Source organism: Periophthalmus magnuspinnatus, chromosome 23 (genome assembly GCF_009829125.3).
Source record: "Periophthalmus magnuspinnatus isolate fPerMag1 chromosome 23, fPerMag1.2.pri, whole genome shotgun sequence".
Classification (NCBI taxonomy): Eukaryota; Metazoa; Chordata; class Actinopteri; order Gobiiformes; family Gobiidae; genus Periophthalmus; species Periophthalmus magnuspinnatus.
Window position 1 is genome coordinate 8330874 of NC_047148.1, and position 18639 is coordinate 8349512.

General features: G+C 37.3%; 2 protein-coding genes across 4 annotated transcripts in view; both read right to left on the reverse strand.

Annotated features, from left to right (window-relative positions):
- The window catches only part of gramd4a (GRAM domain containing 4a), a 50896-nt gene extending 47904 nt beyond the window's left edge, over positions 1–2992 (reverse strand). Inside the window, exon 1 of the mRNA XM_055231980.1 lies at positions 2650–2992. Within this exon, the coding sequence (XP_055087955.1) occupies positions 2650–2678 (29 nt within the window). The 5' untranslated portion in view covers positions 2679–2992. The remainder of the gene's footprint in view (positions 1–2649) is intronic.
- A 5888-nt stretch (positions 2993–8880) lies between these two features.
- The window catches only part of celsr1a (cadherin EGF LAG seven-pass G-type receptor 1a), a 90761-nt gene continuing 81002 nt past the window's right edge, over positions 8881–18639 (reverse strand). The window contains exons 26-36 of one of the 3 annotated variants that reach the window (XM_055231415.1): positions 16071–16245; positions 15284–15396; positions 14790–14869; positions 14577–14703; positions 14314–14439; positions 13948–14039; positions 12335–12435; positions 11933–12076; positions 11301–11543; positions 10428–10869; positions 8881–9764 (exon numbers count right to left, since the gene is read on the reverse strand). In XM_055231415.1, coding sequence (XP_055087390.1) covers positions 9737–9764; positions 10428–10869; positions 11301–11543; positions 11933–12076; positions 12335–12435; positions 13948–14039; positions 14314–14439; positions 14577–14703; positions 14790–14869; positions 15284–15396; positions 16071–16245 — 1671 coding nt within the window. In that variant the 3' untranslated portion in view covers positions 8881–9736. Of the gene's footprint in view, positions 9797–10427; positions 10870–11300; positions 11544–11932; positions 12077–12334; positions 12436–13905; positions 14040–14313; positions 14440–14576; positions 14704–14789; positions 14870–15283; positions 15397–16070; positions 16246–18639 lie in introns of all 3 variants that reach the window. The other 2 variants (XM_033989920.2, XM_055231414.1) reach the window with 2 other exon arrangements.

The window sequence follows — 18639 nt, forward strand, 5'->3', positions numbered from 1 at the left end:
AAAGTAGTGCGTAGTCGCCTGTATTTTTCAGAGCCAAAATCCTGTCTGGCCCAGGTTAGTCCATCACAAAGACCACGCAGGAGGGAAAGATAAATTAGGCATGACAGGGGATATAGATGTAGCAAAAAAGGTTTAAGGCTAAAAAATTCCCCAAAACAACAACTTCTAATGAAATCATGTCAAGGTTTAATGTGGAATTTTCCAAAAAGAACGATTAGGTTATTAAAGAGTTGAGTGTGCTTTGAAGTGCAGAAGAGGAAATAAGAAATACATCATCTCATTAGGCCTGTCATGATAACACATTTTGAAGTGTGATATATTGCTGAAGTAAATATAGACAGTAAACGATAATACTGAAAATAACACAACAGCCAAGCGCAGATTTAAACCACAAAAACTGCTCTAAATGTACAATATTGTTAAAAAATCATGAGTTGCAATAAATAAACAGCAGAAAGAAACGCTTTACTACTCAGTTTGCAGCAGTTAGGTTATTAATTTAACCTTTTACGACTCAAATTTTATCATAAAGCCAAAAAATAACCACATATTTCCTAGTAGTCCAAAGAAAACGTACACACGATAAATACTGACCCCAAAAATATATTGTTCCAGCTTGCATATATTGAACAATAATTCGATATAGTAGTTTTTCTCATGAATAGTGTTATTAGCCTTATCTACCTGACACTTGATTTGACATTTTGAACTGCAGGAATATGAAAAAGAATAAAAGCAACATAATCGTAGATCGCACTGATGTTGATCACTAGAGCCAAAAACCTAGCATTTTCAATTAAATGGTACATTCTAAACAAGCCCAAAAGAATTTACATTGAAGTGATGATAGACAACACTGAATTACTACTAAACGACAATACTCACACATGAAGTAAATGTGTGTATATACAAGTTAAAGTTTTATGTAGACTTCTATGGTGACAGGAGGGAGCAAGGCGCAATCTTCATTTGAAAGCGCATTTTGATTGCGACTAATTTTCCAAGCCTAGTGCCACAAAATAAATATAATTAACTACGACATTCTGGCCATCACACCTACATTTATAGGCCGTTACAAAACAAACAACTAATTAACCAACACAGGCAAAACAATGAGAAATTCCCATACATGATAGCACACTGATTTAATTAAGTTCATTTTACGCATATAAAAACAGAATCCAACATAATTTAGGCCTGTGATCACATGATACAACACCACGTGAGAAAGCAGCCCCCAATCATCACACTCCTGCTACTACTCCACCACTGGTTACATAAACGGTGACACAAGCTCAATACTTCATCCCTCATCGTCTATATTGACCCTTTAAAATAGGATGTACAGTAGGGCTCATTCCCGCTCCGGTCAAATGTGTCTGGGGTAAATGAGAGAGATCAATTGAGGTCAGCGAGCAAATGCCACTGTCCGCACAGAACAATGGGGAGAACTTTACAAATACCAGGAGCCTTCTACAACTTTGAGCACAGTGTATATAGGACTAGGGATGGGAAAATAATATGATTTATCGTGATAAAAAGGTCGACAATAATCGTTTGTGGAACATTTTATATCATCTTGATTATCGGCAATAAAGATAATCGTCATTATATCACCTGAATATGCAGAAAAAACAACTTATCCACAAGGGAGTCGACGGGGGGGGATAAAGAGGTGTGTGGTCCGGGGCCTCAGGGTCTTAGAGGTCAGGAATTGGAGAGGGGCATGTGAGGCTTATTTCAGTCAACGGCCCTACTTATCCATAATATTCTCTGTTAAAGTTATAATTATTAATATCCATACAACGTTAATCATTGTCGTGATATAATCGTTAATCTCAATTATTTTGTCCATGATAATTGTCACACAAAATTAGTCAATATCATCCCATGCCTATATAGGACCACTTTAAAAGGTACACAACAATGTTTGTCTCTATGGAGATGAAGTTTAATATCATACAGTAGAACAATTGACACAACCCGGCCAAGTTACAGGTGGGATCTGTGGAGAGGTGACCCTGCTCACAGTGAGAATGTGTGTGTTTTCAGTGTATTTTTGAGCATTAAAAACATATGTATTTGAACAAATGCAAAAACAGATGGTAATGTACAATGCCATATTGAGGAACATTCCAGACAAAGCATTAACAGACCACTTTAAAAGGTGCACAACAATGTTCTACAGTATGACATTAAACTTCATCTCCATAGAGACAAACAAGTGACACAACCAGGCCAAGTTACAGGTGGGATCTGTGGAGAGGTGGCCCTGGTCACAATAAGAATGCGTATGTGTTCAGTGTATTTTTGAGCATTAAAAACATATGTAGTTGAACAAATGCAAAAACAGATGGTAACGTAAAAAGCCATACTGAGGAACATTCCAGACAAAGCAATAAGATCTCCACGGACACCACAGAAATGAAAGCAAGCATTTGGTAAAACCTTCACCTGAAAAACGGCATAGTGCATCTTTAAAAATACTGATCACAAAATGAAAGTGTGACATTTTAACAATTTCTACTCAATTAATTTCTGAAGCCTTGTTCTAAGGTGAAAAGGACATGGATGGGTTTGTAAATATATACTGGTTAATCTTTTGTTAATCAAACTTTATAATCACTGAAAAATACCTGTCTTTCTTACCCAGCGCGTAAATCGTAGCAAAGTTTCATGAACACTGAGATTCCCGTTGATCCCTGGGTACACCTGCTGCTCAGGACATCCACACAGTCACGGTCCAGCTATGCGTCTTATCCATCCATCACCAAAATCCGCGTTTCTTTGGTTGAAATGTTCTCCTCTGTTAGGCTTGTGGTTTGAAAACGGAGGGTAAAATGTCGCTTTGCTTTGCGTCGTCCCCTCCCCTTTACTGTAAAAAGCCTGACCTAACAGTGTCGTTGTCCCCGGAGCGCTCAGATAGCTCCTTCTTCCCCCGTGTCTTGTGGTTGATTTTCGGGGAAACCAAACGGACAGAGATCTCAGAGCAGCGCCGAGGAAATGTCGTCAGTGCTAGGATAAGCTTTCTTAAAGGGGACGCTGCGTGATTATGGTGCTGAGACAGGAGACACGGGAGGAGGACGGTGGAATAGAGAGAGGACACACAATGCGCAATGACAGTGCCGGGTTGCGCGTGTCCTGACTGCCATCTTGTGGCTGCAGCGAGAAGTGCAACCTAAAGCCGCAGCAGCAGTTTATGGTTCAATATAAAAGTGAAACTGTTGAAACTGAAAGATCGCAACCACATAGGAACGAGGGTGGTTTCTAAACACTATTATAATTAACATTTATATTTCTATCCTATTTTAGTATAGGGTTTCAGCTTCTTGTTAGCCTATAAGTGGCATTATGAGGACTTATCAAAAGATATAAGCCTAATATTTTGTTTTAAATTGTTAATTGGCATGGCAACAGTCCTACATTTTCAACATTTTGAAATCCATGGATAGGATGTGATTGGCTCTGCAAATCAAAGATGATGACAGAGCCAAATTATTCCCTAATTGTGGGAAAGATGGACTGGTGTGGGCAGAGTTGTGTTTTGGTTTTAGTTTTTACTGTCTGTGTGACCGGTCATGTAAGGCAAACCAACATTCAGCTAAATAAACAACAATGTATATAGAAATTATAATGAATAAGTTGTCTTAATAATTTGGGAGTCTCTGTCAGAATCCTAAATAGACAATTATTCACAGCAGGCATTAACATCAACAAGCTTTCTATTTCACTTTGAATGCTGCATGTTTAAGGTCAAAATGTGTTCTGTTGAATATGTTTACTGTTCTCGAGGAGGCTGTGTACAATTTATGGTGTTGCCAAAACAGCAAATGAGAGCAGCTTTCAGTGAGCAATGACATCTATTCATCAGGTAAAATGTAAGATTTAGCCCATTAAACCCATATTTTTATAAGCAATTTTCTAAATAAATTCACACTATGAACCAGCCAATATTTCACACAATGTTACATATTTAAGGAGCACTGACCTTTGCATGTTGTCATTCAGGAGGATCTATTGGTCTTCTGTGAATGAAACAAAGTGTTAGCTGTGTATGTCCATGCTGCCAAGTCAGTGGCCAACTACACGAGCGTCATGGGTAAACAGAGAGAGAGGGAGAGGTGGAGAGTGAAACTGGAGTCAGCTGACTTCTGGCCCTTGTAGATGAGACCACAGATTACAGGGAAGTAATCACCAGTACTTTGTCTGTAGTCAGACTATCAATGAGTAGGTATGTCCTCAATGAACTCACAAGCTATTTGTTTTGATAGTTTCCCTTGTGGGTTGAAAGCATATCTATTTTCATTGAAAGGTAGGCTTATTCCAGAGGTTAAGAGGATTGTAGTAGTGGTAGGAGTATTATTACAATAGAATTAGGCTAGTAGTCTGTTACTGGATAAATAGGCCTGGTGGTCATTTTTTGTTACAAGAGGTATTGCATTTCATTAGGCTACTTGAGTTGCTCTGTCTTATGACTTAAATTCAAGTAGGGTAGTGCAAACATTGACCACCTCTGATAGTTACATATAGGCCTGGCAGTGTAAAACATGAGCTGTGACCATCACCGTAAGTGTCAATGATATAAGATTTATACAAATTCACATTCAGTAGGGTATTTGTCTTGTATTAGCCTGTAACTATTCTCCATCAAAACTTCAAAAGCTTGTGTATTACCTTCTTTGTGGATATTTTCTTCTCACAAACTTTGAGTCCATGTTGCTGCTTCTCGCTTGTTGATGAAGTGAAGCCGGGTTTTGAACAATCATTTGTTTAGGCAAATATCTGCTACTATGAACAGAGTTGGGGTTTTACACTGAGTCTTGTCTTTGAGATAGTAATATGTCTGAAAAAGATCCATAATTGGAGTCAATTAAAAGTAGTTTGTCTCAAGCCTAATCATGCACTTGACACCTAACACAAACTAACTAATTAAAGTCAGAAGCTAAAGGCTTATCAGTGGTTTATATAACCCCCAAACATGTATTAAATATGAGGGATTTTCTCCAGCAGTTATTTATAAACACATTATTCACTCGTCTGCCTCAGATTTGCCTGATGTCTGATGAGGTTTTCCCAAATCCTCATTGTCTGCTGCTCGTTAATATCTTAATCCCAAACCAGCATTTTCTAGTGAGTGGCACAACACTCCCTTTATGCAACTGTTTCAGAACCAGTAAAGGGAAACGAGCATGGCAGGGCTGAGGCTGGAAACACAATATATCTTTACTTCAAGTGTTTTGCCTGATGTTAATGGTGCACTATTTAACTTCATGGGGGGTCTGCCAACTGCTTATCTCCATGGAGATGCCAAGGCTTTGCCAAGAATGTTCTGCAGTATGGCATTGAACCTATCTACTTCCAGACAAATGGAGACAAATCAGTGATACCACCATTAAGATATATAACATTCAGCACCTCCACGAGACAAGCGGGTGACAAACCCTCCATTGGAAAAGTTACATAGATGTAAAAGATGTTTGAATATTTTATATATATATATATATATATATATATATATATATATATATATATATATATATATATATATATATATATATATATATATATATATATATATATATATATATATATATATATATATATATATTTGTCTCAAAACATATAAAACAAACTATAAAAGGCATAAAGTGGGAGTTGCTGCATGTTAGCCCATGGTCAGAATATACATGCACCTGTTTTTGTGTGTGTGTTTTATGCACCTTTCCATCTTAAACAATAGATAGCGCTGTTACTCTGTTCTTTGTGAGTGACCCGTGACTTCCCCATGTCCCGGGTGCCAACTGCGGCTCTCATAAGTCTAAATTATTTAGCTGGACTGGCTGTGATGGGACAGATAAAGGCCACGGTTCATGTTGATTATAAGACTGTGGCGTGTCTCCTCACATGACAAAAGAACAAGAACTCTTTATATAATTATTGATATTGGGGTCATATTTAGCTACATTTTAATCACACTTTTTCATGATTATTTAAAAGCACTGGCTTTTTTGCAGTAGTGAGATGATTAGTGCAGTAGTAGTAGGCCTAGTAGCATCATCATCAAGTGGCTTAACAAGAGTATAATTATAGTACCAGTAAAACAAGGCAAGATCCTAACTGTTTCCTTACATTTAAATACAATCATTTGTTAAGTTACCTTTTACTTGAATAGAGACTTGGAATGCACCTAGCTCTATGCTCTAATATCTTAACACCTTATGCCACTTGAGCGCAGGCCTGGCTTGGGTTGCCATGACAGCTAAGCACAATCAGCTCATGTGAAATCGGACTCCTCTTTCTAACCTTTCACTGGAGCTGCTCACAATAACTCACCTGGCAACCGCTGCTCTGTTTGTGTGATAATGTCTTAGGCACCTTTGTAAATCAGCATTATCTCCACCAAAAAATGCAGTATATCTTTATAATCTGTAACCTTATAAATCCAGAAAAAGTAAACACTTTTTCTCATGTTAAAAGGTGTGTTGATGTGTGTGCTATATGTCTACCAAAACACTGTAACATCTATAAAAATACTGGTAAAACTATTCCACAACATGTAATTATAAAATATGTGTTTACAGTTGTTTTATTTGAGTAGTTTTCCTCGTCTACTCAAGCTACATATTTTGCAAGGGTTTTACTTTTCTGGTATTATATTGTGTTGAAGTCCACCTCTTTGAACTCTTACTATAGTACAAATTCTTACAGAAAACATGAAAGCCAGTGTGTGAAGTGCATGGGCTTACTTCAGGAATGCCAGATCCAAGTACCAGCTCTTAGCTCTGAGCGCTGCGCTGAAAAATGTAAATAATGTGGGGAACCTTAAGACTAGAGTTTGAGCTGGACCATTAAAGATAATACAAGATATGAGCAAAAATGGGATGTGGATTGTTTTCTTTTTAGTCTTGAAAAACAAATGTACCCGAGACTATGTCAGAAAGCTGGTTGGAGTTATTATTACAGTTGCACAAAGATTGAAACTGTGATTTAAGTTCAGAACATAATATTTATAAAGGGTATTGTGCAGCTAGGTCTCCTCAAAACATCATGAATAAGTACTATATTATGGTATATTAGACTAGACTGCAAATGTTTGTGTTAGATGTGTTGAATCTGTTAAGATAATAAAAAGCTAATAAAATCATTCCATTGAGCAGAAGATAATTGCATCTTAATGTGGGCTTTGTTCATTATGATATCATTCTCAAACTGGTGTATTGGCAAAGGTAATTAAACAGAGAGAGCTAATACAGCTTAATTAACTCAACTCGAGTGGGCACATTGTAGAACTGAATTATATGCCCTTTTACAGTTGTTCTTGTTTAGATGAAATGTATGCGTAGCCTTGGTTGACTCCTGGGTGCAGACTTTGCAACAATAGTTCTTAAAGGGCCCATATTACGCTATTTTCTGATCTGTTATTATAATGTTGTTTCCTCCTGGAGTTGTTTAACACAGAAACGCTGCATAGTTACTCTCTCAAACTGAAAACACCCTGTTCCACCTTGTGATGTCAAGTGGTAATATGGGAAGTACTGCACTGTATTTTTAAACTCCATACATCTTTACTAGAATCATTTGAATGAAACAGAGCATTTTGAGTTTTGGACATGTAGACAGACTAATAATAAAGTGTTACTGAAACAAAATACAACTCCAGGTATGGTTTTGATGCGGTAACAGCTTTATAACATGGCTAAGAGCTCACAAGAGTCAGTTTTGTGTAATATGGGGCCTTTAATCCTGTTGTAATCGACTCAGTCACTTTGGTCCCGGCATCATCATGTTTACTTTTCTGAACTATTTAATTTAGGCCTGTATTGCTCCTAATGAAGAAAGATGCTATCAAACATATTACAATATCAGAGAAATTAGGAAATGATAGGCCAAAACATAGCAGAAAACAGAGATAAAAAGTCATGTCACCTTTAATTTTACAGTCACAATCATCTTTTGTTTCCAGTGTCTTTCTTTAAAACCATAAAAAATAAATATACATTATTTTACAAAACATATCCAGTGACTTAGATCAATACAAAAAGAACATTTATCAACAGTATTAAGCCAAAACAATGTGGTTTGGACTGAAGTATAACTGGTGATAGCTGCAAGAAGCAAATGAGTGTGAGACAAAATAGCATTTTTAAAAACAAGTTTATACTGTGGAAGACTTAAGAATTCTGTAGAAAGTATCAAGTATCAACTCACTTGGTAAGTAAGTACAATTTCTTTACTTCTTTAATTACTTAAGTACATTTAAAACTTCTACTTGAATACTGTATTTTGGGTACAGCATTATCTCTGATCTTTGTTTTGTCAACAGGTGAGCCACATGTCAAAAGCGGCACGTTGTGCAGTCTTGAGGAGGAAAAATTCAACTAAACTATAAAGAAAATTCCTACTTGTATTGTCTATTCCTGTAGTTTGCAATAGGGGCTTAAAAACACTGGACACTGGAAAAGAAGGCTTCAGATTCATAGTGCTCAAAACTGGAGGTTGGACTCTCTGTATAACTATAGTGTTCATATGGACTGTATGTGTTACATTCATAGACATAGACACATGTGATTCTTGTGCATTTAGTTATAACATAAGGCCTCTGTATGTGAAGAAGGCACATCTGAGAGACTCATCCAATTAACTGCATAGTGATACAACGGTGATGTACGCTATGTCAACACTAATGCATTTTTATCACTGGGACATAAAGGCAGTTTTTGTGGAGTTCTTTGTCTACACTAAAAGGGGAAGAAAAAAAATATCACATTTTATTTATAGGTGGGACATTAATCAAAAATAAATCATACTGCAATTGTTGTTTTAGAGAATATTATAATTATTAAACAAACTTGTCTCTTAAATAAGGATGATGTCGCTGCATTTTTGTAGGTAATTTAACTTTTGTTTCATGTTTTGTGTTACCTTTTTCTTGTTTACGGGCAAGTTTTAACATATTTTAGATTAGAAAATATTACATTTCTTCAGTATCTCCCAGCTCTTATCATAACCAATTTCATTTATTTTTTTTATCATTGAAATGTAAGAATTATTGTCAGAAGTCTCACCAAACTATGATATAGAGCACCAAACACTAAGTGAATGTGTTGCTGTAAATTATTTTGAATTATTGGCCTCACTAAACTATGATGACTTGAAATAATAAAAAAGCATTAGTGTGACCATAGCCACTGTGTATACTTCCAATGCGGTCCAGTTTTGTCCTCACTTTTGCTGCTTAACAAAATAAATCTTCTTCAGTTTTAACAATATCTACAAGGTAATTACACTCTACATACACTTTTGTCCACAGAAGAGCATTGTGACAAACTACTGTATTTGAGGAGGGATTTGTTACATGCACAGTCACAATGTCCAAGCAGTGCACGTGTCTCCCAAATGCTTTTACCAACTTTTAACGTCGTCTTTGAAATATTTATGTACCAAACACATTTTCTTCATGAGAAAACCAAAGTCCTTAGTGTTAGTGCCACCACAGAAGAAGAGCATCAATCAGGGCTACTTCCTGTAAGCTGTCTTTTCCATTTCCTGTAGCGGTTTTGGCACGTCCTCTTGTAGTGCAGTCCGACACAGCTTTCCCTTTATAGTTTTACTTTCTTGATTCGTGCTCATTCAAGTCAATTAATACTGCTTTCCAAAGGGGAGCACTGGCTGGATCTTGAAGTCGGTTTTGACCCAATTCTCAGCATCTCCGCCCCTTGTTTCTTCCTCCCTCCTTTCACAATGGCAAGCTGGTCTGAGTTTTCCTATTGGTCAGATTGAAGTCTCGTTACTGCCACTGTTAAGTTGTTATGGGGTGGTGATGGGGGCGCAGGGGAGGTGGGGCAGTGCAGGTGAACAGGAAGTAGGTTGCAGGGAGGGAAAACAAAGGGAAGACATGCACGGTCAGTTCAAAAGTAAGGAGTTATCATGCAGTGTGTGAGTAGGACATAGACAGGAGGGGAAGTGTGAACAACGACAGTCCAAAATTTACCAATAAAACTTTTTTTTTTGTATGAATGGTCACAAAAACAATTGGAGGAAAAATTATTCATATTGCATGTTCCTAGTAGAAGATAGCTAGGTTTAAGATGACATTGCATTACATTTACAGATTACATCATTTTTTGGTGTGATTTAGAAAGTGTTGACCAAATTACTAATCAAAAATGTCACTCTACAGAAATTGATGGTACGTTATTATTAATTTTACAATTAATATTAAGAAAGTCATCTTTGACACATCAATTCCTGGGTTTCAAACAATGGCAACAATTCTCTGTTATTAGTAATTGTGCAATTCAAATAATGTTCTGTTGTCTGTGAAGCACGCAGAGTTACACACTTCATGCTTAATTCATTAGATGACTTTGCAATCAAACCAATGCAAGGTGTACAAAAACTTTAAACTTCAAACTAATAACACTTACTCTGAATCTGACTCGTTGTCCCCGTTGACCGTCCCGGACTTCAAGTGCATGGCCACGCCCCCGTTCGTCTCCCTGTAAATGGCTGCTGGGGGGTGGCCTACCGCAATCTGTGGCCGCGGGGCGACGGGAGGTTTGATCTTAGTGCTGTTGCCATGGTTCCCCGTGCTGATAATGTTACCATGGTTCCCAGTGCCGTTGTTCCCGGTGCTGATGCTGTTCTCGTGGTTACCTGGTCGCCCTGAATCAGAGGTGATGGAGGGTGTCCTGGAGGTTGGGGTCATGATGTTGACAGATCCCGGGGGAGACGTGCTGCTGTTGTTGTTGATGGGAGGGGGGGAGGTGATGGTCGGGGAGTTATAGTCACTGAGTTTTTCTCGCAAACGGTTCTTCATGTTTTTGTCCGATAGAGGAGGAGGGTAGCTGATCTTATTCTTTAGGATACCTGGAAGTAAAATGCAAAGCTAATTAGGGTTGAGGCAATAATAGTGTCCATCAATACAGCCATTTCTTTGTAGTGGGCTGATAATCAACACTGATGACAAAGAAAAAGCAGCTCTAAAAGTACATACCTTTAAATTAACTTTTATGTATTTTCTTACAGTATTGTATTTATTTTCATTTTCTCAAAAAGTATTACCAATCTAAGAAGCCATTGAAAAATCAGCAAATCTTCCATACAGGACAACCCAACATAGGAGATACACAAACTAGAGAGAAAGGCTGATAAGGATATGGTTAGGGTTAGCCATTATTTACTGTAGAGTCTTGCCCATGTGTGCTGTATAATAATGAAATCCAACAATATTCACATTCAGAATTCATATTAATTCCATTTTTAAGACAAACTGCAGAATATCCAGGCATCGTGCTTACCTTTCCTCTGTTCTGGTTGATGGTTGCTGTTGGCAGGTGCAGAGGGTGCAGTGGAGTCTTTCACAGGAGTATCCCTAGGCTGTGGCGTCTCCCTGTCTCCTGTATGGTTCAGTTTGTTTTCTGAATGGAGCTCCACATTCACTTTAGTCTCCACTCGTAACCTGTCGGGACCCCCAGGATCCTCACTGTCACTGGCTGTGGTCATCTCCGTTGGCCAATAAGGCTTCACATGATTTGAATCAGCTGTCAAAAAGTTAATGCAGAATTAGTTCATATAAATATTATAGCTAATCACAAAAATGCCATGCCATTGTCCATAAGAATGTTTGGTAAGAAATATTTTTGATTTAAGGGTAAAATAAATCAAGGGTGTTTAAAATATTGTACTGGTATTGGCTGCATCTGTATTTAAAGGTGCACTATGTAACTTTTCAGGTAAATTGTCCATGACCCGCTTGTCTCCAAATAGATGTTATTGCTTTAAATTATTCAAGACAGATATAAATGATATACTGTAGCACATTTTAGACAATGCAACGGTGCAGGTGTTGAAAACCCCACACAGCATCTTTAACAGACTATCTTTCATTTTCCTAATAATAAAATGAGTGGATTGTATTGAATGTGCGTACCTTTGGGTGTGCTGTGGATGGGCCTCTCATTGTTCCACTTGGGTTTGATGTCAATGTCGTCGTCGTCTTCACTGTCGGATGAATGGGATGAGGCGTAGGAGGAGCTGTTCTCATCTCCTGATAGTTCGCTGTCAGAGTCCGAGTCTGCAATGGACAACCACACTACTTTAAGTCTGATCCAAATAAAATTTCATAGGGTTCAAATCATCAATTTTTAAAATTCTTGTTCTAGAATGTGTCATAATTTCAAATGGAGGGCTCTTGGGGTGGAATAATGGCACCAATTATACATCTGTTTATTTATACTACCAAAGAAGGCATTTATAGACCCATTAATTACAGAGATATGAACTTTAACTTGGGATATGTAACATGAAGATAGTGATTAAATGGTAATCTCACCGTCTCCCTTTGTCCCGTTGCGATGGAAGAGTGGTCCGTCCAGGTCTGTGTGTCCTTTAGCTGTTCCTGATGAGACACTGGGCTTTTGACCTGCCTCCTCCCTGAATGAATAAAGAAAAATTAAGGGGAAACAAAATGTGACTCAAGTTTAATCTGGTAGCAACACAAAGTAAGATTGTCAAGAACATAATAGTTTAGGATGGTCTTGGTCTATATTAGAACTAGTATAACACCACAGGTAGGTTTAATAGGTACTATTAAAGATAGTAATATTATTTTGTACTGAAAATTACAATCTATTGAATAAAAATATATTTTTTACTATCATGTTGGAATTTAAATCAATATTGAAATCCATTTCCTTTTCAAAATGAATGTTGTTTTCACAACATGAATTAATGCTTTGTAATATAAATATACATAATCTTTAATTTAAACAGGTTGGACTGGCATGGCAGAGAAACAAATATGCAATTGGAGACTATTCTGTTCTGGCATTTTAAAGTGAAATTAGTGGAAAAATCAGATTTGCTGCCAACAGCTGCAGGGACATGAACAAGTATGATCCTATCTGTAAATCACTGAAACTACTCCAGAGATCTTCATATCTTTGGCCTGTTTTTGCATTTAAGTGTCTCTGTGCGTGTTGCAGGGAGGATTTGACCCCAGAGCATATTGAGGTTACCCACTTGACAGTTTTATGAGCAGAGGCGCACAGTCAGACCTCACCTGGGACGTGTAAAAGGATCTAGAACTACAGGTAAAGGTGACACCAATGAAAACACACCTGTGGAGTGTTTCAATACAGTTGTACAAATATGGCAGCAGAATTTCAGTGTTTTTGGTGAACCTTAATGACTAACTTAACTAGTTCAAAGCATGACATGATGATATAAAAAGATTCAATCATTTTCAATAATATTAACAAAAGGAACAAACTACGAATTAGGGCTGCAACTCACTATTATTTTAATTATTTGCAAATACAAAAAGGGAAATATTGATGAAAATGAGAAATAGTTTATTATTTTGTTTGTTTTAATATTGCCACTGCTCTGATAAAACATCTTTTGACTTGAGTTGAGTTTTAAAGTCTGTATCCGTAGTCCGTGTCGATTATCAAAACACAATTACATTACTTTATTACTTAGTTGAGTATTCATGATTATTCCAGTTACTTGTTGTAACCCTAAATATACAGCATGTAACATGAGATATGTAAATCTATGTCCATGTATTTATGTATTTTGGCACAACCCAGCTTCATGCACTGCCCAACATACGCATTCTCATTCATGCAGGCAGTCTCAATGCTATCTTTGTATAGCAGACAGCAAGATACATTCGCAGATTAAGAATTTGAAAATTTATTAGAAAATTGCTCAAATGTGCAACGATTGCTGTTGTATGTGTTGTTATATTTGCCACTGTTAGTTTGTGAGTTAGTGGATGCATAAGCACACATGCAAGAAAGAGGTAAAACAAATTTGAAACCCTAAGCAATGACATAAACATAGAACACAAGCAAATATTAGTAAAAGCGGCCATGCAGTCAGTGTTTTGTGTGGTACCTGAGTACGTATGCCAGGTAGCTGCTGTGGCTCTTGGCTGACCTTAGTGTACTGTCCAAAGAAACTGTGGATTCACCAAAACCAGAGCGGTACAGGCCGTCCTCGTGGTATGTGTTGTTACAGTTCAGAGAGCGCTGCAAGAAAAGTACAAGAGTTTATGAAAGAAAAGACAAGTAGGATACACCAGTACATTTTATGAAGCCACCCAAGTTATTGCAGGGTTTCAGGTGGCATCACAATATTATATAGGCCTATCCACGGATTTTATAATACTGAGAAGTTAGAATATTTTCAATCACTCTGACAATGGTTCTATCAAAAACAGCACAGACAGGGAGCTCCCGGGTTTATGTGCAAATCCTTTATATATTTAGCTCAAAATTCAAATGTTATTTTCAGTTCACTCACGGTGAGCAGGGAGGCTCGGGCTGTGCTGGCCTCATCAGGGATACTCTTCTTTCCTGTGAAGACGTTCTTGAGGTTTTTCCTGATCTCAGAGTTGAAGATCACAAAGAAGAAGAAGATGAATACTCCCTGCAAAACAAAGACACGGACACTTCATGACATATACAGTCTATAATACAAAAGGAACAATTAAACACCACTACCATATTATATGGACTTCCGGATATATTCAAGGTCTTTAAGCTGGTTTAGTCAAAGTTTCTTACCTGCAGACAGCTGAAGCCAGCAAACAGATAGTGGAAGATCATAACGTCACTATTTACAGCCAACAAACCCAACATCCAGGTGGCGCTAATGAGCAACAGCAAGACGAAAGCAGTACGGAGGGCAGGACTAGAGAAGAAGAAATATGTGCCGTTAAAGCACAAGTCCAGTTTTGTACATTTTCATATTAACTACCATTAAAGTGGAAAACTCACATTGCTCTTGATTTCTCTGCAGCCTTTTGTCTCCGCCCACAAGATGCTTTCGCTGCCAGGATGAAGATTACTATGTTCACCTGAAGAAAAGGTGAAACATTTTTAAAGGTGCTGTACCTAAAATGTACCTTTATGTCTCACTTTTATAACGCAATCTGACCATCCTAATTATTCACCACAATGAGTTTCTAAGGACGTTGCACAACTTTCATGGGCCAAGTGGAGATTTGACATAACACCACTGCTACCAACAATTTGCTAACGGCACACCGGGTTTACTTCCTGGTTTGCAGACAATAAAAACACTATAATTAGGTGCAGAATCCACGAATCTATCTTATTTTGAACTGTACTGTTTTTATAGTATATGTGTACTAGAGCAAGACTAATTTTACTTTATTAGATTACACAATTGAGAAAAAAAATGTGTAGCTCCTTAATGTTTAGGAATAGATCTATGTACATCTTTTTCTTTTTAATATTTAGGCACTTACCAAGACAACTACAAAAATGGGTCCTGCAAAGCTCCATATTAGAGTGTCATGAACTGAGAGCCAACAGAAGTCTGGGTTCCCATATCCCTGTGGATCCAGACCAACTGCAAGACCTAAAAAAATAAATACAAAAAATACAAAACAGTTTTAAAAGGCAAGTTCTATTTAGTTTCAAAATCAAATGCCCATCAGGTAACGTTATCTGGCATTAGAACAATCTGCAACAAGTCCACACAACACTAAGCCTTTAATTCATGGCATTAATCTTGAAGTGGATCTAAGATGCAAAAACAGTAGAAGACACTTTTTTCTGTTTAGAGATATCAAATGAATGAGCTTTTAAGTCACTGTCACATTTTGCGAATTACAAAGAGCTGTATACACTCTTCTTGGGCCAACAAATTATTTATAGCATAGCAAGTGCAGGCAAGATTTATTAACTGCTTAATAAATTAAGTGTTTTCAGGTATTACACATAAATAAAAGAACAACAAAGATATGACATAGCCCAAAGCATTTTTATTCCTTTTGAATGTAACGTAAAGGATAAAACATGAGTATTGTCCAGGCCTGTGCTAATTGGAAAACAACTTGCTTCTTTTGGCACGATACAAATGAAATTAATAGGATTGTAAGTTTTAATTTGACATTATGGATTCAAATTGTTCGGTGTAGTTTTTGTCCCAGACTCGATCTAATATATTTCCCACGAGGATCAGAGAATCTCAGTGACAGACCGGTCTCAACATGTTTGTACCTAATGACACTGATTCAAATGCATTCTCACCAGTGATGATGGCAGGGATGCCCCAGCCGATTGCGTAGTAGAAGCGCATGTGACCGTGGTTTATGTTCCTCATTTCAGTCAGCATCCGATAGATATGCAGCCCCTCCACAAACATCCAGGCAAACGTGCACATGTAGAAGTAGTGCAGCAGGATGGCTATGACCGTGCACACAAACTGCAAGAAGATACAAAAACAAAGAGGACAATAATGAAAAGGTAAAATAGTGAAATTAATGTTAATAGTAAGTGATACTAAAACTGTGGAAAAAACAAACAAACATGTGATTAATCCTGATGACTAGGGAGACCACCACTTTGGACTATGATAGGACTAAAATGAAGCTAAAGTTGGCTTTTGATCTCTCTGAATGAAAAAGCAATATAAAACATAGAAAAAACACTTTACATTTAGGGTTTTTGGAGTATTAACTGAATTGAAATGACTTAATTTTTCATCTCACAATTTTTTATCTTTTTTTTTGTTACAATTATGTTGTCATCTGAATAATCACAATAATCAATAAAATAAATTAATTGGTCTATAAACACACCTCTATAAACCCCAATAATTCTAGATTATTACCTCTTATACCATATGCTCATGCAATTTTCCTAATGCCTTGGCGGAGGTCTGCACAAGCTTCATCAAAGGCTAACTTGAAAATATCAGTTAAACTTATGTTGTTATTGCTCTTAAGAGATTATATGTGTCTCCTAAAAGAAGAAACAAGACTCCTTTAAAAGATTACATAAATATTGGGATGACTGGTCGAGCTTTAAAAAGGTGAAGATAAATGAAAGTAGTTTTTAGTGAACCAAGATAAGACAAAAATTATGAAATGGTTTTGATCATGAACAATAAATATCAAGAGGAAACATTTTTCATTTACAACTTGAATTTTTAAAGCTGTACTCTAATCTGTGATTTAAACAATGTAAACCCCAAGATTTCCTGTCTGGTATGTTAACTCTTACATGCTTTCCACATATAAGTTACTGTATGTCTGTAATGCATTCATAATTCAGAGCACATACTCTTTGTCCTCTCCTTCCTTTTCTTGATGTTATATATAGGTGTGCAGTGTGCCAGGGAATGTCCCACATGTAGAGTTATATCAGAGTTACTGTATTCTGTTAAAGGAGTGCGTTTGGTCTGGAGATCAGAGAGGAAAACTATCTCAACAGGACGATAAATCATATAGAGAGATGCCCCTGAGGTTACACTGTCAGCATTCCTCAATACTGACATACCGCCAGAACAGCTTTAAACACTAAAGCTGATTAAGCCAAGTTTAATTTGCCAATACAAATAAAAGATGTACATTTTAAGATCAAATATTTCAACTCTTGATAGTAAAATTATTGTTGCCATCTTGTGAAAACTACATAAAATAAAAACCACAACAGTTAATCAGGACAACATCAGGTCTAAATTAGGACTTGATCAGACAGTATATATTAGTTGCCGTTGGTAACGAAATACATAAAAGCTCAACAGTCAAAACATTGTGAGTCACGTAACGGTTTTGAATATAAGTGTATAGGCAGCACCTGCAAGATCTGATTTAGATTTTCCAAAACATATGTTGTGTTTTGAGTTCACTTTACTGCTTCCAGGCCTCTTTGTAACTTATTTGTTGGAGGTTATTGCTTTGGGAGGTTCCTCAGTATGGCATTAAAATGCTCTGTCTCCAAGGAGATAAGCAGGTTATGCCATCAGGCTAAGTTGCAGGTCAGATCTATGCAGGTGACTCCACTCATAGTAAGAGTATAGGTTTTAACAAGAAAAAAAGTGTAATTGAACAAATGTAAGACAGATAAGTTGAATGCCATACTGTGGAACATTCCAAGCAACGCAATAATATCTCCATGGAGACAAGCAGGTGGCAGGAATCTTTTTTGTATCACACCCAAGCATGCGGCTAGTTCCATCTCATAAAGCCTATCAATATCAATGCAATTTTACAACTTTTACAACTACTGGAAGTTTGACTGAATAGTTGGCAACTTTCCCAGAACATCTGTTAGTCTGTTGTAAAGAAGAGCTCAGTCAGTGCCCCATGTGCCTCATAGAGGATGTGGTAATAGTTTGAACAATGCAGACATCTGGTTTAGTCTGACTAGTTAAAGCTGGCACACCGTTCAACCAGGTCTGAACCAGAATTCAACCAGGATTATACCACAGGGGGTAAACAAATCTAATAAGACAAACTCCTAATTATATCCATCACAATAAATACGGTATCAACTTATTGGTAAATAAATTATAATTTTTTGAGTTAATATTTATCATGGGTACTTTTGTTTTGTACCAGTGGGGAATGTTTGTCATTTTTCTGCACTACAATTAGAAGAAGGTTGTAAAATAACTAATAATGCACTATTTCATCCATCCATCCATTTTCTTCCGCTTATCCGGGGCCGGGTCGCGGGGGCAGCAGTCTAAGCAGGGACTCCCAGACTTCCCTCACCCCAGACATGTCCTCCAGCTCCTCCGGTGGGACCCCAAGGTGTTCCCAGGCCAGCTGAGAGATATAGTCCCTCCAGCGTGTCCTGGGTCTTCCCCAGG